At 46.4% G+C, this 21,746-nt stretch overlaps 3 protein-coding genes across 3 annotated transcripts in view; 1 reads left to right on the top strand and 2 right to left on the bottom strand.

Annotated features, from left to right (window-relative positions):
* Window positions 1–2,697, top strand: part of SPIDR (scaffold protein involved in DNA repair) — a gene marked incomplete at both ends in the record, with an annotated part of 211,942 nt that extends 209,245 nt beyond the window's left edge. Inside the window, one exon of the mRNA XM_080364135.1 lies at window positions 2,554–2,697. Coding sequence (XP_080220261.1) covers window positions 2,554–2,697 — 144 coding nt within the window. The remainder of the gene's footprint in view (window positions 1–2,553) is intronic.
* Window positions 2,698–4,604: 1,907 nt separating this feature from the next.
* Window positions 4,605–6,132, bottom strand: CEBPD (CCAAT enhancer binding protein delta; the record flags this gene model as incomplete). The annotated part of the gene is made up of 1 exon (XM_080339852.1): window positions 4,605–6,132. The coding sequence occupies one exon, from the start codon at window positions 6,130–6,132 to the stop codon at window positions 5,095–5,097; it is 1,038 nt and encodes a 345-aa protein (XP_080195978.1). The 3' UTR covers window positions 4,605–5,094.
* An 8,439-nt stretch (window positions 6,133–14,571) lies between these two features.
* The window catches only part of PRKDC (protein kinase, DNA-activated, catalytic subunit), a gene marked incomplete at its 5' end in the record, with an annotated part of 83,795 nt that continues 76,620 nt past the window's right edge, over window positions 14,572–21,746 (bottom strand). The window contains 7 exons of the mRNA XM_080339841.1: window positions 14,572–15,271; window positions 16,288–16,427; window positions 17,004–17,192; window positions 17,629–17,830; window positions 17,913–17,984; window positions 19,571–19,660; window positions 21,568–21,660. Coding sequence (XP_080195967.1) covers window positions 15,067–15,271; window positions 16,288–16,427; window positions 17,004–17,192; window positions 17,629–17,830; window positions 17,913–17,984; window positions 19,571–19,660; window positions 21,568–21,660 — 991 coding nt within the window. The 3' untranslated portion in view covers window positions 14,572–15,066. The remainder of the gene's footprint in view (window positions 15,272–16,287; window positions 16,428–17,003; window positions 17,193–17,628; window positions 17,831–17,912; window positions 17,985–19,570; window positions 19,661–21,567; window positions 21,661–21,746) is intronic.

The raw sequence follows: 21,746 nt of genomic DNA, 5'->3' as shown, positions 1-21,746 counted from the left end.
TAGCTCAGCTGCAGCTCTGCAGAGATTTCTGCAAACACCTCTGTGCACGGACATTCAGAGCTGCAATGGGCAGCACTGAGTTCTACTCCATTTACTGACTGGGGATCTAAAGACAGCAAAAATACAGTCTAAGCCTCTTTTTTGGCCTGGTTTGCTAAACCATATAAACCACAACTACTTTCTAATAGCACGACTATGAAACTACTAGCAAGTGGTAATAGTAGAGAAATTTGCAAAACACACAGAATCATAGAAAAGTATAGGTTGGAAGGGACCTTCAAAAGCCATCTAGTCCAACCCCCTGCAAAGAGCAGGGACATCTTCAACTAGATCAGGTTGCTCAGAGGCCCGTCCAGCCTGGCCTGGAATGTCTCCAGGAATGGGGCATCTACCACCCCTCTGGGCAACCTGTGCCCGTGTTTCACCACCTTCAGTGTAAAAAATTTCTTCCTCATGTCTAGCCTGAATCTCCCTTCTTCTAGTTTAAAACCATCACCCCTTGTCCTATCACAACAGTCCCTGCTAAAAAGTCTGTCCCCATCTTTCTTACAGGCCCCTTTTAAGTATCAAAAGCCCACAATAAAGTTCCCCAGCACCTTCTCTTCATGCACAATAATATTTTATAACTGCATGAATGAAACACACGTAAAGCCATGAGGATCCATGGGCTAAAGTACAGTTTATGTGCTCAGGAAGTAGTTATTCCTTCAATCTGAGATATCAGAAGAACCTTGACGTTTGGCACAGTGACCCAGATTTATCGCAGGGCAGGGAGGCAGCCAGGTAGGTGCCTGGCTGGCATTGGCTGCCGGATGGAGCGGCACCTTCAGAGGGTGATTAAATCCAATTAGAATCCCGAGATCCCCCCCCCAACTCCGTTGCACGTGGAAGGGAGCAAAGGTCAGCTCGTCATCTTGTTTAGTCATCCCAGTTAAATATCTTCACTTAGGTGACACGTATTGGGGTCATTTTGCTATCCCTGTCTTATATAGTCTTCTAGCATTTTGCTGTTACGTGGTCTGTGGTTTTGATGGGATTTATGGATAATATTTAAAGTGGAACATTGCTCTGAAATGGTAAATTATTTTACTTATGCTGGAGGGTGTGTATTTCATTTAAGCAAAGAGATACAAGAACTTACCAAAATATGTTTGCTCTTTTAATAAGAGTTAAGTCTTGCTAAGTTTCACAGGATGTGTCTGGTTTGGTTACAGACTGACAAAACGTAGTTCTTTTTTGAGTTATTAGAATTCAAACAACCTCTTTTTCATGTTTCATTTTTTATAATGCTAGTATTTAGAATTCTAGCAACTTAGAAACGTTTTTTTTCCCCCTAGCTCAAATGCAGAGATAATATTTTTTCCTTTTTTCCTTGAATAAGAGTTTTCCATCTCTGAACTGCCGCATTTTAAAAATCAGCACATCTCAAGAAAGATTAATCACAAGAAATAATACCACTTTGAGGTGGCATTTTTTTGCAAGTGCTGCTGGAGTTTCTAAGGGAGTGGCTTTGTAATCACTTCTTTTGGCAGGGAGGTCGGTTTTAGCCGGCACTGCCCTGGCCACTTGTTCCTTACCTTGTGACAACCCTTCTGTGACACCAACATAGCTGTTTGTGCAGCTGCATGGTGAATTGGACTGCGGAACTGGTCTGGGGTAAAAATAATCTAGGAAAAAAAAAAAAAGAAAAAACAGAAAAAGGTTGTTTATACCTCGAATCAGGCAATAGATGTGGGTATCATACACATACCTGTACAAATGCTTAACCCGGGAGAGCAGGGACATGGTCAGAGACTGGTCTCTCTGAGGAGAGAAATGGGTATAAAGCTGCCACCTGAGACTGCCGGAGGCCCCCGTGGGTCAGGTATCAGCCATCGGTGTTATCAGTTCTTCTGGTAACGTGCACTCTCGTCTTAGAGAAATCATCCCAGCCTCTTATGCCTCTCCTCCATGCAAAATGCAGGCTCTACAGATTCGCTCAGGCACAACTCATGTGCATGAACTGCCAGCTGGCTCATTAAACAGAGGGACTGTACAGGTGCCAGTGATCATAAGCAATTCATGATCCAACACAAAATTAAAAGGGGGCGATTAAAAAAGAGTTACAAAATACTTTTTCCTTTAGTGGATCTATTAGCTAAGGTAACCGAGATAAGGTTACGTATATACACATTGCTAGCACATGTGAATTCCTACGAGTGTCTGAAAGCTAGATGAAGGGAGCACATGTAGGTAATGCTTCAGCAAAATTGAGTTCAGAGTCACAATAGTGGTTTTTTTGTTGTTTTCTCTTTTTTTTTTTTTTTTAAACAGCCCATTTTTAAAAGCCTGGTAGGGAAGCAGCACTTTAAGCAGGCGTGAGATCTAATTATTGAAAATCTTATGCGTTCATGCTTTCCATCGGTTCTGATGGACCTTTATTTTTTGAGTCCTTAAAAGAAAAGATTGTCTGTTGGAAGAGGACCTTACACCCTGCATCTTCCAAGCAAAAAGCTGCTTAGAACAGAATGTCCAGGACTGTTTGTTTTAATCAACATGCTTTTATCACTGCAGAGTTATGAGGTGCAGAGCGTGCTGGGAAAGGAGGTGGAGTTACTGAACTGCTACGTCCACTCCGTCACCAGCCACCCCAACTGTGTTGCACTGGAGGAAATCGTTCTTCTGGAAGCAGCAGACGGACACTCGGCTGAACTCTAGTCAGCTACTACAGTATCTGTGGACTTTGTAATGTGGTTATCTGTTAACTAGTGCCACAGATAATGTGTCATGCAAGTGTGATAAGTATTAAGATAGTTTTTGACAACTGTGATTTACAAAGCACCTTGTGCTAATGCTGAAAAAAAAAATCTATTAAAAAAAAATCCGATCAACTTTCTGAACTCTTCTTTTTTGGATCTGTTCAGAATTTAAGAATCCAGTTCTTTGGCACGTTTGCTGTTCATGTATGTAAAACATCTTGTTCTGGAGTTTTGAATGGTTGTAAATTTTTTTTACAATATTGTATTTATTATGTTTAGATGGAAAACGGATGTTTTTAAAATCAATACCTCACCATAGGGAGTGAACACTGGTCTAAGCTGAGTTTTATCAGCAAATTCTAGCTGTACCACCAGCCGCAAAACACCGCGTTGTGTGCGAATTCCAAGTTGTAACATTTGTTATCACCTTGCAATAAATGTTGTAAAGATGGAGATTTTAAAAAGCTTATATTTTGAAGTGTCAAGCATATGTAAAGTTAATGTTTTACACCTAATTGGTCTCTAAGCATAGAAGTGCTGTGTTATCTGTAGCTTCCCAGAGAGGGGGGGTTTAATTATACAGTTTCTGTTACGGGTAACAAGTAAACTGATGTGTAACTATCCTGACCCTGATTGTACAGGGACATGGATTACAAATCAGATAAATAATATCAAAAATCTTCCTATCTGTGCCTAGTTTAAGATGCAAGAATTAATATAAGAGTTCAGTCAGAGGCTGGATTTTTTCCCCTTTCCTGATATTAAAAAACCCCTTAGAGGTCAGAAGAGGAGGAATGGATGGTTTTGCACAGGGCCTGGAATGCAATTACCCATCAGAACAGGAACAGCAAACTTGGTGCTACCAAAATCATTCCTGCAGCTGAGGCTGATAGCAGATTACATCATGATTACTACAGTGATGACCCAGCTTTTGAATCCCCCTTTTTTTTCCCCTCCTCCAAGCATTTTAGTCTCTTACCTTCCCCCCTGTAAGGAAGAAGAGGACATAGGCCCATTCCTGTGCACAGGCCCTTTTAAACCAGTTTCCTCTCTCTTTTGGAAAGCATGCGCTGTTGGAGATGCTTGTTCTATCATCAAGACATTTTTCTATCGGTGCCTGACAGATGCTGTCACCTTTGTGCTTGCTCTATCAAAATTCAGACAAGTGTCCTAACCTTTCGTAATATACTCATCACTCAGCCAAAGACTGGCGTTGTTTCCTGCTCTCACTTTCACTGGCAGTGATCAGTGAAAGTGGCCTGCTCATGATAGCCTGCAGAGAACTGAAGTGCGTGTGGGCAACAGCATCTCCTTGGGGACTACAGCTGGGTCAGACTTAGGAGCATGTTAGTGCAGGGGCAGCTTTGCATTCTCTGGAGTGAAAAACCTGCTTGGAAGGTTTTTATTAACAGGAATTTGAAGTAACGGCGTTCTTGTGTTTATTTATACTTAATTTTTTTAAAAAATACTGTTTTCTGGAAGAGTCCTGGCCAAGGAGGAGCCCCTCTTGCTGTGCAACTTCTGCTCAGCCCCCCAGCAGGAGCCAGTGCCGGGGCAGCTGCTGACTCTGTGTCCCACCACAGCCAAGCAGCCCCAGGTGGAAGGTGACTTGGAAACCACCGCCTGCAAGAGTCCCAGGTGGTCTCACTGCTGCATCGGCTACCTTAGAAAGAAACCCAAACCACTGTGCACCTCACCCCCACTTGTCCTCACCTCCCCGTCTCAGCTGCTGAAGTCCTCCCCGTGTCCCCCCAGCCTTCCCCAGCGCGGTGCGTTGGCAGCAGCTCCTGGGAAGCCAAACTTTGTCCCCGCCGCCACCCCGCTGCTTGCAAGACACAGAGCAAAGGAGAGCAGGGATGATTTAAAATGCTTTTCTTTTTTATTCTTAGAAATGCTGTAAAAATTGATATAAAAGGTCGAGCATGCTCAGTCTTTACTGTCTAAAATACATGGGGTTTTGAATCATTTTAACAGATGTACCATAGCTGCATTGGTACGAGTAAAATGTAGAAAAGACGAAAACTACCATTACAAAAATAATTTAAGGGGAGAGAAGAAAAAAAAAAAAAGATATTTAGCTTTTTTAGTTTTTTTTCCTTTTTTTTTTTTTTTTTTTTGCAAGTTTCGTGGTGAAAGACCCAGGCGTCGCCCCACGTCGCTACAACATTCAGAAGGCGGCCGCCGGCCGGCGGGTCCCACCGCGGCTTCGCGCCTTTTGCCCGGCCCGGGGCGCCGCGGCACGGCCCGGCCCGGCACGGCCAAGGCTCGGCAGGGCTCGGCACGGCCCGGCAAGGCCCCCTGAGGTATTTATCCACGTTTCTCGCGGAGTCCGTCTCTCCGTCCCGCTCCCCCCTGGTTACCGGCAGTCGGTGCCCGAGCCGGGCTGCAGGAAGGAGGCGCTGGGCAGCTGCTTGAAAAAGTGCCGGAGGCTGGTCAAGTCCCGGGTGAGCTGCTCGATCTTCTTGTGCAGCTTCTCGTTCTCGGCCGAGAGCTCCAGCAGCTTCTGCTGCATCTCCTGGTTGCGCCGTTTCGCCTTGTCGCGGCTCTTGCGCACGGCGATGTTGTTGCGCTCCCGGCGCTGCCGGTACTCGGGGCTAAACCTGTCCACGCACTTCTTGCCGCCGCGCTCCTTCCCGCCGGCGGCCGGCGGCGGCGGGACGCCCTGCGCCGACCCGGAGACGGCGGCCCCGGCGGCGGTGGGGCCCGGGGAGCGGGTGCTGCAGCTGGAGGGGGAGCTGCTGCCCGGCGGCTCGGGGGAGGTGGGCGGCGTGGGCTGCCCGCTCAGGTTCATGATGGTCTGGGCGCAGGTGGCGATCTGCGAGGGCAGCAGCGAGGAGGAGATGTCGCTGTCGCTCCAGTCCGGCTCCTGCTTCAGGGCGCCGCGGGAGGAGGAGGAGGAAGAGGAGGAGGAGGAGGAGGAAGAGGAGGAGGCGGTGCGGGGCTCGGCGCCCAGCAGGGTGGTCATGGCAGCGCCGAGGTCCTTGGCGGGGTCGCGGCCGGCGCCGCCGCCCGGCGGCAGGTACTCGCCGTAGTCCCCGCCCCGCTCGGGCTTGTGGTTGCTGTTGAAGAGGTCGGCGAAGAGCTCGTCGTTGCACAGCTCCAGGTTGGGCACGGCCGACATGGAGTCAATGTAGGAGCTGAAGTCGATGGCGCTCTCGTCCTCGTACATGGCCGGGGCGGCGGCGCTCAGCTCCGCCAGGTTGGTGCCGCTGCCCCCCAGGCCGCCCCCCGCCTCCTCGCCGCTCATCCCGCAGCCGCCGCGGCCCCCCGGCTTGCAGGCGGGACCCAGCCCGCCGCCGCTGCCCACCTTGGCGTCGTAGAAATTGGCGGGCTCCAAGCACCAGTTCTTATAACATGCCGGGGAGTCCAGGCTGTAGAGAGCGGCTGCGCTCATGGGCGAGCGGGACGCGGCGCCGCACGGCCGCGGCGCGGGGGCTCGGGGCCGCGGGCACCAAACGCCGCTCCGCGAAGATCGCAGCTCCAGCCTCCGCCACGGGCAGGTGGGGAGCGGGGCTGCTGCCGCTGCTGCCGGTCCTGCTGCTGCTGCTGGTGATACTGCTGATACCGGTGCTCCTGCTGCCGTCCCACCGTCGCCTCCCCGAGGGGTCGATGCGGGTTCGGGTCACGCCGTGCGGGGCGATATGAAGCAGGGATGGGACAAGGCGTCTCTGGACCTGGGAGCGAAACGCCCGCTCGGTCCCTTCTTATACGGCGCCGGCCCCGCCTCCTGCCCCAATGACGGGGGAGCGACTGTTGCCGGCACCCCCGGGGACCCGGGGGCGGGAGCGGGTGGGGTGCGCGGCCGCGGAGGCTGGGCTCCCGCCGCGGAGAGCTGCCGCCTCCCGGTGGAGGGTGGCCGCGGGCGGGGGTGGCGCCCCCGGGGGGACGGGACGGTGCGGGGAGGGGGCAGACTCCTGTGCCCGCCGAGGGCCGCCCCGACGCCGCTACCGGCCCCCCATTCCCTCTGCAAGAACGTTAATTTTCCCTCTTCCTGGCTTATTTCCACGTGGGCCATCGGAAAAGCTGTCGGAAAAGTCTCATTTTAAACCCCTACCACGCTGCATTCCCTCCCCCCCACCCCAACTTCCCTTGGGTGAGCGATACGGGAAAGATGCTGCCTGCCCCACGCGTGTCTCTCTGTATCTCCTTAGCGCCCTCCCGAGGCTCCGCTCCTGCCGCTGGAGCACGGGCAGCTGCACCCGGGAGGGCTGTAAATCCCCCCGCAGTGACGGCGCGTCTGCTTGGGCTGCTTCTTGCAGGACGTCCCGGTGGGAAAGGGGTCTCCGAGGCATCTTTAGCTGCTTGGCGCTGTCTGGGTGAAGTTAAGCCTCTCTTAAAAACTTGCAGTAATTATGCACATTCCCTCCCTCCCCCCTTGTATCCAATAAACTACTACTATTAAATTGGCAAGTATCAGAGAAATTAAAATATTTTCATTTCAAATATGCAAAATCCTACTTTTTCCACTTACATAAAGCAGTTTAGAAAACAAAACAAAACAAAAAACAACAAAACAAAACAAAACAAAACCGGCTTCAACCCCCATGTGCTCCATAGACCAAATTACAAAAGAAATACCAAAAAATACTTTCAAAAAGTCTATTTTAAGGTGTTTTGTTTTGTTTTGTTTTTTTTCCAGAAGACCCAGCTAGATTTATGACCACTCACTAGGATTAGCCCAGCCACTGACTTTTCAGCCCAGCACTCAGATGACACTTCTGGCTCCAAGCTGTGCCCTGCGGAGCGCTGTGCTGCTCGGAGGTGGCTTTCTGGGGACGGTGGGTACGTGCCAGTCATGCTGGGCCTGCCGCCTCGCTCTGGGCAGGGCTCCATCTGCTGCTACCACAGCTGTTGCAGTAACGCAGCGTTTTATCGAAGGGGTGTGTATTTTAACACACAGAGTTGGGACAGGGCTGGTACATGCTCGCCTTTTGGCTGTAAACTCCTCGTGGGAAGGCTCGTGGGATGAGGATAAGTGGGCTCTGCCTGGCAGGTGAGCTTTTGCCTCGAAGGGCTTGGCTTTGCTTTTAACCCTAGTGCTGCAGTTAGCCCCATGGAGATGTTGTAAATAAGCTCGATTTGGTTTGCTCGTTCGGGTTTCATCACGCAACTTTTATCCATGGGAGCATTAAGCACTGAATTTGACAGTGCATGAGAAGTGGTTGTTTTCTTTGGGTTTTTTTGGTGCTAAAAATGTTCCTTTTCCACATTGTCAAAACATAATATGCCTGAAGCAAGTTGTGATTTTCTGCCCTCCAGCACTGGGGTATGCTCACGTCGGGTGACTCTGCACCACCTGCCCCCAGCCTGGCTGTCCAGCAGGAACTGCAGCTGCTGTCTGGTGCTGCTGGACCTTGTTTCTTGGCATGAGATGTAGAAAGGTGGGTGCATGAAGCGTGGGAAGTTAGGTCAGAAGCACAAGGCAGTTTGACACCCGCTGTCTCTCCCTTGCTCTGCAACAGGGTCCATTGATTGCTGGAAGGTGATACATCTCACCTGGTTTAGCTATAAAATTATGATTTGTCTTGGAAAGCATCTCATTGAACTGTTTGTATGTGGAACTGTGTTTATGCTTTCAGCTTGCTGAAGTCCTTAGCGCCAAAGGGCATCACTAGGCGGTGTTGGTGTGCAACTGCACCAGCCCAAACAGTCTCATTTAATGCCCATCCCATGTTACCCCAAAAAAAGAGACTCAATTCCCAGCCAGGTTACTCAGCCCCCAGTGGGCACCCTGCTGTATGGCAATTAGCTTCTCAAAAGTCCTCAGTAAACAGCGACCTGCCGGGAATGGAAACCCTGTGTAAGCCCTGATAGCTGCCACCCATGTCACACCTAAGCCCCATCACAGAGGTTGTCATCAAGACCTGGAGGTGTGTACAGAGCTCGTGGTCAGACATGTCACCACCTGTCCCCCAAAACCAAGCACCGAGAGCTGTCTTCTGGAAGGCAAGCTGGTTGTGTTTGTTGCTGAGCCTGAGATGGGTGATTTCAGGAGCACATTTCAGGGTGTTCCCCCATGGGCCATGTAGATTTTGAAGGCCTGGGGCGGTGGTGCTACACCTGCAGTGAAGCGTCCAGGAGCAGGGGAGTAAGTGACACTTGTTGCTGACCAAAGCGCTGGCCCCGAGGCAGGACAATGTCCACTCTCTACTGTTTCCTGGGGTGGCTTTGTCTGGTACCTTGGCAGCTAGATCTGTTCCTGTCTGCATAAATAATTTCATAGAGACTGAAGCAGAGACAAGCCCTTGATGCCCTCACCCATCCTGCTGAGTACATGACCTACTGAATCATGGCTTCGTCTCCAATAAGTTCTAAACAGCAGTAAGAAACATTTGAGCATCTAAATGTCAGAATATTTTCTCTAAGACTTGTTTGAATGTCCTACTCCAAATCAAGAAAAGAGAAGCATTTACACCTGGAGAGAAAGGACAAGAAAACTTTATTTAAAAAACATTTGCAGAGGAAAGACAAAATACTGAATTACTCTGGGCTGTGAATCCCAGAGAAGCACCAGGACCCTGAACTTTCCAGGGACAGCAGTTAAAACACACTGTATTTCTTACTAGTGTTTCCCGATAAATGGGGGCCAGGCCACCCAGGGAAGGCAAGGAAACAGGGCAACGCTTCAGCCTGGCTTTAACCCTTCCTGGTCTCCTCTCCTCTCAACCCAGCCAGATGTGCAGGACGTTTTTTGGGGCAGAGGGGCCAGGAGCCTGGCGAGGTTGGGCTGGTCCTGTGGAGCCCATGGAGCCTTTCTCTCTCTCGGGGTGCGGCAGCACCAGCAGGACACCAGCTCCTGGGGGATGCATGGGCTGGGGGGTCAGGCGGTTGCAGAGCAGGACTGCGGGAAGGACACCTCATCCAGGGGAAGCACCTCACGGTGCACCATGGAGTTTCACAGGAAAATGGTGACTGGACAGTGACAAAGAATCACACACAGAATCACAGAATTGACTGGCTTGGAAAGGACATCAGAAATCACCAAGCCCAACCCTTGGTCCAACTTAAGTCCATTTACTAGATCATGGCACTAGGTGCCATGTCCAATCTCAGTTTAAAAACCTCCAGGGACGGCGAGTCCACCACCTCCCTGGGCAGGCCGTTCCAATGCCTGACCACTCTCTCTGGAAAGAATTTCTTTCTAATATCCAGCCTAAATTTCCCCTGGCAGAGTTTAAGCCCATGCCCCCTTGTCCTATTGCTGACTGCCTGGGAGAAGAGACCAATCCCCACCTGGCTATAACTTCCCTTCAGGTAGTTATAGAGAGTGATGAGGTCACCTCTGAGCCTCCTCTTCTCCAGACTAAACAAGCCCAGCTCCCTCAGCCTCTCCCCATAGGTCTTGTGTTCAAGTCCCTTCACCAGTCGTGTTGCTCTTCTCTGGACCCGCTCCAGCACTTCAATGTCTTTCCTGAACTGAGGGGCCCAGAACTGAACACAATACTCCAGGTGTGGCCTCACCAATGCAGAGTACAGGGGAAGGATCACTTCCCTTGTCCTGCTGACCACGCTATTTTTGATACAGAGCCACCTGACAAGGAGGGAAAGGGGGAGGGGTGATTTCCCTGGTTTTCTCCTCCTTCCCAACAAGAAGCAGTAGTGCAATGATCATTTTGTTCCACAGCTAGAAGACTGGAATGACACTTGAGGGCTAACCAGGGAATGGGACATAGAGATGAGCAGATGCAAATTGTTTGGGGAGAGTCAAAAAAGCCTGCCAACACACTCCTAGAGAGGGACAGTACCTTCCTGAGGGTGGTGTTGGGTCTGGTAAGGCAGCGCAGCGGGTGCTGGATGGACCCTCCCTACCCACTCATCCCACCTCCGCCAGGGCTCGTGCCTCCCCCTCATCCTGAATCGCTGCTTGTCTATTGTCCTCACTTGGGTCAGCTCATTGCACTGGTCCAGCCTGCAGCCACCTCTCTCTTACCACTTGAAGGAATTATTTTCTTTTTTATTTTATTTTTTTTTTTTAGTTCTTTTAAACTCTGCACTCTGACTCTCTGCAGGTGTTTGAGCCCTGGCAGTGCCAGCCTGGCCTGGGTTTGTTCAGCCGCACCAGTGGCTATTGAGTTGCTGAATTCAATCTTCCACATACCCAGGCTGCTGAACGGCCAAGTGCCACAGCAGGGAAACACTTCGGACCCTGCATTCCTGGTTTTCTCATGCTCTTTGGTGGGTGCCCTAAACCTTTTTCCAATAGAGGTTTTGCATGAGTTTCCAGCAGGAAGGAGATTAATGAGATCAAATTCTCGGCTACGTCTTTGGCCTCACCAAATGAAATGTTGCACAGTATCATTTACCATGAGTTTAATAGACAGGTAGACTGTTACCTTCTCTCGTCCCATCAAAAAGGAAAAACAAAACAAAACAAAACAAAACAAACAACAAAAGCAAAAAAAAACTGTAAATAATGTGGAAACTGTAACCGAACAGTTCCCAGTCCTTAACTGCTGCTCCCTCCCAAAACCTTTGGCAACAAACCCTAAACACCCTTTTTTGGACACGGTTGGCTTAATGTAAGAGGTAGCTCTTTGGTAGTTTTGCTACCAGACCGGTGACACTGTTTGGTGCTATGGGTGATTGCCAGGCTGTGACCTTTCTGCGTAAGTGCCATTTCTTACAGGCAGCATATTTGAACAATGAAATTTTTGAAACCTAGCTTATTTCCAGATGAGGCACATGGTGTTAATGAAGTGACTTGGCAGATCCCCATCCTCAGTACTTGGGGGGAAAAAAAATAAAGCAGCGGTAATCCTTATTTTAACTCCTTGATTTTGAAAAACGTGTTTTGGGGGAAGTGCCTCTAAATGTAGATGCTTACTTCCCTGACTTCAGGAAGCAGCTGGCCAAACCCTTCAGCGTGAGGCCTGAAGAGCTGTAGGAAACTCCTTATTGCCTGCATGAAGATGAGCCTAATTCAGTGTTTTTGTGGAGAGCTTGTAGGCTCCTTTCTGTGCCCAAAAATGTACTGGTGCTGTACCACATCTCAGCCTCAGACACCTCCAAATAATACTTTAATTGTGGGGCAGTGATGGGGACTAAGTAAAATCCTGAGCACAACAAGCAGCATGCAGGAACCTCTGTATCAGCTGGGAAAGGGGACTGCAGGCTGCAGAGCTTTCCTCTGTGCTTAGCAGTAGTAGTATTGTTAGTTAGAGCGAAATTATGACAGCGATGGTGATGACTAGCTTGAACACGAATATTACTCTATATGCTAAGAAAAATGTACTGAGAATATATGCTAATGGTTTACATAGCTTTTTAGATACAACTAACGAATTTCCAGATCTAGTGCACATCTGGTTATTTTGTTTGGCATCATGAGACCTGAAGCAGTCCCTGACTCCAAGCCACATATCATCTTATTCTTTTCTGGAACCAAAACAAACGCACCCAGTAAAGCCCTGAGCCCAGTGACTTGAGGTTTTCATTTCATCAGTCCTTGCCTTGCTGTTTCATGGGCGGGCTTCATCCTTTCCATTTAACTGCTGTATTTTATGGAGAGCAGCACTCTCCAGTCAGGATTGAGTATGGCAGCTGTGATTGACGTTTGTCAGAGGTTATGTTCGGGCTTGTTCTGTTGCACAGGGAAAGCTCCATTAGGGCAATTCCACTCGCTCTGCGTAGGATGTTTCTGCTCATGAAAACCCAGCAGCTTTGTGCTTTGCTCCTTACCTGACACCTCAATTTGACAAACAGAATCCTAGAATAGTTTGGGTTGCAAGGGAACTTCAAATGTCATGTACTCCAGCCCCCTCCAATGAGCAGGAACATCTTCAACTAGATCAGGTTGCTCAGAGCCCCGTCCAGCCTGGCCTGGAATGTCTCCAGGGATGGGACATCTCCCACCTCTCTGGGCAACCTGTGCCAGTGTTTCACCACCCTCACTGTAAAAAATTTCTTCCTCACATCTATCCTGAATCTCCCCTCTTTTAGTTTAAAACCATCATCCCTTTGCCTGTTGTAAGGTGCCCTGCTAAAAACTCTGTCCCCATCTTTCTTACAGGCCCCTTTTAAGTACTGAAAGGCCACAATAAGGTCTCCCTAGAGCCCCCTCTTCTCCAGGCTGAACAACCCCAGCTCTCTCAGCCTGTTACAACCCTCTTATCATCTTGGTGGCCTCCTCTGGACCTTCTCCAACAGGTCCATGTCTTCCCTGTATTGAAGGCTCCAGAGCTGGACACAGTACAATCTCTAGTGGGACACATATAGCAGAGGTTCTCAATTGTAACACTTTTTAAGGGCCAAATGGGAGCTTTTCACTGTTAGTGTCATGGATGTGTTAAAAGCTTTTTTGTGCTGTTTGGGATAGTTTGACCTGCCTGAGGCTTTCACACCTGGACCAAGGGCCCTTTGCTATGGACTGAAAGGGTGGCGCAGGGCAGCAGTCACCCCAATCCCCTTGCCCTGGACGAGCCAGGCTGTGCTCCTGCTCCAGCCCCTTCCATAGAATCATTTCAGTTGGAAGAGACCCTCAGGATCATATAGTCCAACCATAACCTAACCTAACTCTAGCACTAAACCATGTCCCTAAGAACCTCATCTAACTCCAAAAGGCCCAGGAGGACTTGGCTGGTGCTGGAGGGAGGCGCACTGCACACGAACATCTCTTGCTGCAGAAGGTATCAAAAGTCCTATGAGAAGAGCCTTGTTAAATGATAAACCTAAACTTTGTCCTCTGCGGTACAGGTCAAAGTACCTAGTAAATATCTGACGTATGTGCCAAAAGTGCAATGAAACACCTACGACCAGCCCCTTCATTTCCACATGCCCCCTTGCCTTTTGATGCAGCTTTTTATTGGGCTTTAACTTTCTCGTATTTGTAGAGCGACTGTGAAAGCTGACTGCCTCGCCTAACCAGGCCTTAGTCATAATGCTACCGTCTTTATTGATACTAGAGATTAAAGGAACAAAATGGACTTATAGTCTGTATATACTTGTGTAAGATGTCTATCACACACTTATGAAGAAAACACTGTCCATTAATTATCTCTATAAATGGTTAAACGTGCATGTTTTCTGTGATTAAAATGCTGTAAATTAACTTTTGAAATGAGGTATACATTGGAAAGTCCGGTTTTATTTTTAAATATATGTTTACAGAAATTACAGCTGAACGATATTTTTCATTAATAAAACCCGATAAAAATATTCTGAGTTTCTTGATTTACAACACTACTGCCATAAATAATTGAGCATATTTATTAAGAAGGAAGGTATCAAATAGCAATTGCTGCTGGAGAGTGTCTGAAACAAAAAAAACCTCCCCCCTATTCCTTAGGATGGGGAATATTGCTCACTGAGGCCTGAGTTTTTCATGGAGTTTTTATGCAGGAGGCAGATCCCCCTGCTGAAAGGTTCATTGGGGACCGGTGCCAGTGGCAGCTGTGCCCCTCAGCGAGAGGGGGATGGCTCCATTGTGAAGGAGGTGAGAGGGAAAGCTCGCAGACTGTGAAAGGGCAAAGACTCGTTTTTTATTACACCTTTTATAATAATTATTAAAAGCCTCAATGAAAGCGATCCTCTACAGTGAATTGTGGGTAAGAAACAATCTTGCCACCAAGGTTACCTGAAGACTGGCTGCCGGAGAGGAACAGCCACATGTGGTCCAACCTTGGCACAAGTGCAGCAGCTGTTCCTGTGCGGAGCTGCCATTCTGCTGGGTCGGCCGGGGCTGCTTTTGGCTTTGCCCAAACAAATTAACACTTTTAAAGGACAGAGATAATGGAGTATAACCTCGAACTGTTAAACAACAATCTGCTGGAACAAACTGCCACAGTCTCATCATTGCCTTCTCATTATCCAGTAATTATCCAGTAAAGCCATTTTCTGTTTGCCATGTGCCTCACTGTTTCTATTGATATGAAAATATTCTAGTTTTAATTACAAATAACATATGTCTGCAGAATGGTTTCAGCTGATTGTCACCAAGGTCTCTGTGAGAGACAAAGCACAGACTTTCACTACAAGGATGCCTACAAGTTTGCAGGGTTTAATTAGCACTTTCCTCTGAGTGATCTCAGGGCCTTTCAAATAAGTTCTTAAGCTCTGTGGCCTCTCCAGTTCTTTCTATGTTGATTTTAACACAAAGACAATAAAGCTGCTTTGCTGACCACATATAAGAAAAATAATTTCTAAAAAGTCACTGTTTTAATACAGCTTTAATACAAAAAAAAAAAAAAGTATTTTCTATATTAGTCAAGTTAACCAATCATGATAAAAGTGGTTAAAAGCTTTTTTTCCTTTTGGCCTTGAAGTTCTGATCTGGTTGTAGCTGTGTTAGGGTACAGGTCCCTTGGCAGACTGGGCTTTAGCGAGCAGTCCCTCACATCCAGGGTTCCCATCCTTCCCAGACTCTGCCAAGAATGTTGGGGTCTGTCGCTTGATCGATGAGGCACCTCACTTGGGTCTCTTCTGAAAGTCCGTCCTCCGGCTCTTTGGCTCTGATATTATGATCAGGATTACCACGAGCCACAGCTGCAAAATCATTATAAGAAGGCGATTTCTCATGGCCCAGGCGTAGTTCATCACTAGAATTGAGAGCACAGAAATAAGCTCTTAGTGAAAGCAACGAGCAAAAATCCGAGATGGATTTTTAAATATGAAACAGTACTTGAGCAGGATTCATGCAGCTCTGTTTTTCAAGATGTGGAGACTGCTCAGTAGTGGTAGGCGGCTTGGCCAGTGAAGACTGGTGATTTCAGGTGTCCTTTACTAGTGAATATTTTGATCTTGTTAACTGCCTTTAACTGAAAGAAGGATGCACCAGTTTACATCCAAGCTGTTATCTCCTTACCTGCCCTGCTGATTTGTGTCTGCAAGAAGTATTTTGCTGCCTTTTCCAGTTCAGCCTTGACCGCAAAACGGACTCCTCCCAAGTCCTGCACTTTTCAGTATTTGTATGGTTTTAAAACATACTTGCTCTCTTCACTTTTTTTCTTTTTTTTTTCCCTTGATTAATCCAAAATGTCTTTTTAAAAGAGGATGGAAGGGATTAATTGTACTTTAACTGAACTTCAAAGACACTCTGGCTTGAGCCAGACTTGACTAGACTGATATAAATAAACTGAGAATACCATCAGATTTAAATTCCATGGTTTTGGGGAGCAGCTCACCTCCATGCCTCCCATACAGCTGGTTCAGGTTCCATTTCAAGCAACTGCCCAGCAGAAGCATATTGATGCAAATGCTACCCCTAGCCTAAAAGCTGTGGCGACGAGCATAAAGAACAGCAGTCTGGGGAGTGAGAAGTTAAACAGGCTCACGGGGTGGGGATGTGTGTGCTGCCAGGAACAGTAAAACTGCTCAGAAGGCCTGAGCTGGAGAGGGAACATTCACGGGGAGATATCTGGTGTTTTGGCTGGCAGGGGGATTCAGAGAGCTTTTGTGGACCAAAATGATTCTGACAGGAGATTTGTTGAAATTTTGCCCTGTCTGCTTCTTCTCTTTCCCTAGCTGCCATTCCATCTGAAGGGAGCAAAATCTGACACATGAGACTGCCAAGGCTTGTAGTGGAGCAGTTTAAAGCAAAAGGAGAACATCTTACCAAGTGACTGCAGCTGGATTGGCACCCGTAAGCTTTCTTTTGACATAGCTGACTCTTTGCAAAGGGTACCAGTTTACTTCAGATGTGTTTATTTCCTTAATCCACGTGCCTCCTTTTTTCAGCTGTCTTTGTTCAAAGTTCTACAGAGAAAACAAATTTGCCCTATGTATCATGAATCGCACACTTAAAAGGACCTTTAAGCCACTACATCATAGCAAGTCAAGCCAGTAATTCTTAACTGCATATGCAGTGGACGACAAAGTAGTAAGATGACATCTAGCCTGCTTTTAACTTAAAATTTAATTTACAACTGAAGTTACTGAAGCACAACTAGTATCAGATTTTTTCCTCTGTAATTATTAGTTTGATATATACAGTGTTGTTGTGTAAATTCAAGAGGCTCAATGCAAAACATTGAAAATATTTATGCTGCTGCTGCCATAAGTGACATAATGCGACCAAGAGATACCCATGTTTTTAGGATTATCACGCAGATAAAGAACAGTACACTGATAACACAGACACGCACTACTATTCTTTGTCCATCAACATAGAATTCTGTCATTTTAAATCTTTTAAGCTCAGCTACTCTGAGAACTTAATAAAAAAAAAAAAAGGAGCACTAAGAGACAGCATCAAATATTTTCTTTTCCAGCAGTTTTACCCTTATGGCAATTTAAGAATTTTCACATGAAGAAAAAGAGGAAAAATCCCACCTTCCAGTCCAGAGAAGGCTCTTTTACAAATACATCCATTGTGCTGATGAGGAGATCGGGATCCCTACGATAAGCCCTTAGGGCATGCACCATCACACTGTAAATGAGACCCCACTCTTTCACTGGCATCATCAGATTAACAAACTGGCGAGTCAGACGAAAGGGCATCAACTCTGGCACACCCAAGAACTAGCCAAGGAGAAGGACAGACAAAAGAAAACAAGATTTAAGAAAACTTGGAACAGAAGGATTAGAAATAAACATTTTGCTCTTTTTAAGCTTTGAAACCCTCTTGGTCACTTAACTGAAAATAACTTGCAACACAGTAGAACAGGACCAAGTTGTGACATCAAAGCTCTAGTCAGGAATATTTAGTGACAGTGGTTGAAAGCGTGGCTGAACTATACAAAACACCACCCTATAGACTCCATGAAATTCTATAGCTCCCTTCATGTCTGAGAATATCTGAAAACACAGATTTTACTCTATTAACTGGAAATAACTTGTAAAGATTATTTTGCATCAGAAAAATGGCAAACGAGGAGTAAATTCAGTACTGCGAATACATGCATAATTGCACATAATAAATGCAAAAGCTGTAACAAATTAATTAGAGAACAAATACCTGCGTAGCTGAGCCAAATGCATATCCAAAGTCTATTCCCACCATGCCACCTGTCTCCTTGTTAATCATGAAGTTGGACAGATGTCTGTCTCCAATACCAAGTATCCAGTGGCTGATGGACATCAGTGCGTGAGAGCTGGCAAAATGGGACCGCAGGGACAGGAAGGCTTCAGGAGATGTACTCATTTTCACAAAGGCTCGCCTTAAAATAGAATTCACTTGTTGCACACAGCTAAAAAGCCAACATCGGTTTCATGATGTGTAGTCATTAACAGCGCACTTACCGCAGCAGGTCTTCTGGAACGCTACTTTCCCTGCTTTTGAAAGACTTCACTGTTTCTGTTCGGCTAGCATTTCTACAAATGAATGAAGGAATAACGTTAGCTACTGAAATAACAGCCCATCAGATGTTAAAAGTCAAGATGTGTACCTGACTGCATTGGCACATCATAACCCAGTGAGCAGTACAGCAAGCAATGCAGAGTTTGCCCAAAATTGTTTATTTGATAATAGAAATAGCCCCTCCTCTCTTTTTCTCCCAACAGTTATTTCCCTGACTGACATTTCTTAACACAAACCTATGCAGTTCTGTCAATTTTTCCCCAGATTAATTAGATGGGTCAAATTTTAATGCAGCAACATTACTGTGCCCTTTCTGGTTGGACAGTCTCTTCCAAGCAGAGAAACCTATTATTGTGGCCTTCCAGTAAGAAAGATATTTTAGCAGGGCCTGTTACGACAGGACAAGGGGCCATGGTTTTCAACTATGAGGGGAGATTCAAGCTAGATGCGAGGAAGACATTTTTTACACTGAGGGTGGTAAATCACTGGCACAGGTTGCCCAGAGAGGTGGTAGATGCCCCATCCTTGGAGACATTCCAGGCCAGGATGGATGGGGTGCTGAACAACCTGATCTAGTTGAAGGTGTCCCTGCTTATTGCAGGGGGGGTGGACTAGATGACCTTTGAAGTTTCCTTGCAACCCAAACCACTTTATGATTCTATGAAACTAAGGCCTTAATTAGGCCTCTCAGCAGCTTGCAGAGGCTACACTGACACTAGCAACTAGTGCAGCACAAAGGCAGGCAGCAGCACTGAACAGGTGGTGCTGAGGACATCCATGCCCTACACATCTGGGGAGGGTAACTGCTCTGGCCTAGCCCATGTCTGGTCCTGAGACCTCAGTGCTGGTGAGCAGCTGGAATGTGCCTGAGTGTTGTCCTCCCAGTCAAGTTTCCTCTGACAGGAGCCCGTTTATGTATGAGGAGACAGCTAGGCCACAGAAGCCAGTGTGAGATGAGTGGGGGTGGTGATTGGGAATTTACTTCAAAAGCACAACTGAATACAAGTATTAATGTAGACACAGCTCAGTTAAACGAGTCAATTTTCCTTTCAAATGCAAGACGCTTACTTAAGCGGGTTATTAGCTCACCAGAAACACTCCACTGCAAATTTCACTTCCCCCTGTGCTACGGTGCTAGATCTAAGCAGGTGTAGAAATTCCTCCAAGAGGATGCTCAAGTCATGACCCCAATCACCAAATATTCTCAAATTCTCAGTGAATCACAGTGAATTTCTGTCCAACTTCAGCAGGTGCTCTGGCTCTGAGGCAGCTTACCTAACTGCATAATTAGGAATAAGACACGTAGTAAATAAAGTTGAAGAGGAGCATCTGCCTCTAGACACTTTCTTAAGGAAGTGAGCAAGCTTCTGGAAGCCTTCCTGTGCTCTGGTGTGATTTTGGCAGTATTAAACTCCTCCTGCAGAGCACCTCCAGTAAGACAAAGCAGTACAGCAGGCAAAACAAAAAAACAAAAATGATCTAGCCAGCATATTATAATGCAGATCATATTTTTCCTGGAATCTCTACAACTCTGTGTGTGTGTGTGTGTGTGCACACTCCAGTTTCTGTATTTTACATGCAGTTCTCTTTTAAAACCTACCTGTACATAACATGGTATCGAGAGATGCCTTGTGCTTTCCCACTCATCTTGTACAGCCACTCAGAATAGGTAGCACGAGGTCCTTTTTGGCTAAGGAAAAAAAAAAAGTGCTGATGATTTTCTTATATTTTCTTACCATTCTGTACTTGAATACCCCCAGGCTGTGCTGCTATAACAGAGGAGGTTTTTATGCACAGGAGGAGTCAGGAAGCTACAGCCTACGTTAATTTTAGCCTTGCTATGGAAATTGTGTTTCTGCAGTCAGCGCATAGGCTGATCCATCCATCTCCTTCCCCCAGCTTTGAATGCACTTCAGTCATATGTGACAGGAGATCAGACATCTCAAAGGTGTTAATTTGTCAATAGGTACCGTGAAAATTAGATGCTGCCTTGAGAAGAAAGGCCCAAAATAATTTCTCCAGAGAGGGAAAGATATTTTTAACACAGTCTTGTATCCATTTGAGAGAGCATTATGCAGCCTACCACAGTATGTGCTGCTGTTTGTCCATCCAAACAGGTAGGGAATGCAGGAAGGACATCTGTTATCTCCTCAGTGTGTAAAAGAGAGGAGGAATGGGGGCTTGATGTATTAACCCATAAGCAGCTGGTCTTCATTAGTTGCACTGCTTATAGAATAATTTGATATTTTTCTCCCATATTGACTAAATACACAAGACATTAAACTTCTGTTCCAGAGAGGCAGCAACTCAGCAAGCATCCGCCTTCTCTCTTCCTTCCAAAGCAAGTTCTGACATATAGAGCTCCTTTCCATGTAAGAATTGTTTATCATTTATAGACTGTGCAGCTCATCACTTTGGGATAAAGAAAAGGACTACAAAACTTCAGAAAGCCATTCCCTCTGTCCCAACCAAAATATTGCCTGCAAGGATTTAATCAGAATTTTCCTTTGCAAGTGCTGTCATTCAACCACAGCTCAATATAAAGTGTCTTAACTGAATTGGTTGAAGAACATGTGGGAAAATATTTAAAATCTATACACAACAAGAAAATAAAGGGTTTTTTTGGGATAAATCAGTAACTTTTTTTAGAAAGACACTGATGATCTACATTTAGTATATTATTATGGAAATTTTCTCCCCTTATGAGGTGGTTCCATGTGAGTCCTCCTCCACTTTCCCAGTCAATGAATTAAGACCAACATAATAATGCTGCTGTTCACAAAAGTGAAGCATACAGCAGTAATGCAAGAAGAACTAAACTGCTCACAAATCAAATAACTGTAGAAAAAAAGAAAAGGCTCTTTGGAGTCCAACCTCCACGCTGGAGGTTCCTCCCACCTGCCCCATAAACAAGAGAATAGTAAAAATAAATGGTGACAACAACGTTTTGATAAACCCGCATAGAGATTATGTACTGTGAACAACATTGGTAAATAAAAACACATTTCTAAATTCCAGGATAGAAACCGTCCGAAATACTAGAATTGGATCCATTTTACAAATATTCATCCTCCAATTACAATCAAAAGAAAGCTAATTTATTCAAACCCGGCATTTGTATAAAAACAGAGAGAGAGTGTTCTTTTACAGTTGTATTCTCTGCAGCTATTGCCCATGTTCCCTATCCCTGACTCACTGTTGAACCCAGGTTCTGAACTGTTCTGCCCCTGCTCCCCTCCCCTTCGCTCCCCCTTGCAGACCTACCCATTTCCTGCCTGATCAAATCAAGAGATCAAAATCCTTTGCTTGTAAAAATCAATCTGCTGATAAGGAAATGGTGATGATAATGACGTCACACATGATTACAAGCCTCTTATTTAAACAAGCTGGGTGGAGGATACTCCAGGTACAATGGTACTCATAAAACAAACAGTTGCCAATTACTAATTTGGGTCAGGAAGTACAAACTGCCTCCTTGCTTATAGGTGCTTTTATTCCATTCTTTTAAAAGAAGAAAATGCTGCCATAAGATTGACAGTATCAAAAAAACCATTAGTAGCGGTCTCTATTAGAGCAAACAGCTAAAGCAAGCATTACCTGTTATAGTTCATGTCTTCCTCTTCAGACATGCTATTCTTAAGGAATTCTTTTAAAGTACAAGTATTTTCCAGCCACTTGATGAGTCCCAGTCTGGAATAAAAAGTCAGACATGTGAACAAGCAGCTCAGAGCTGAATTTCAGAGGAATACCAGGAATAAGAAGCAAAATGTTTTAGT

Source organism: Nesoenas mayeri (genome assembly GCF_963082525.1).
Source record: "Nesoenas mayeri genome assembly, chromosome: 2".
NCBI classification, from domain to species: Eukaryota; Metazoa; Chordata; class Aves; order Columbiformes; family Columbidae; genus Nesoenas; species Nesoenas mayeri.
This window is presented reverse-complemented; position numbering and strand designations above follow the sequence as displayed.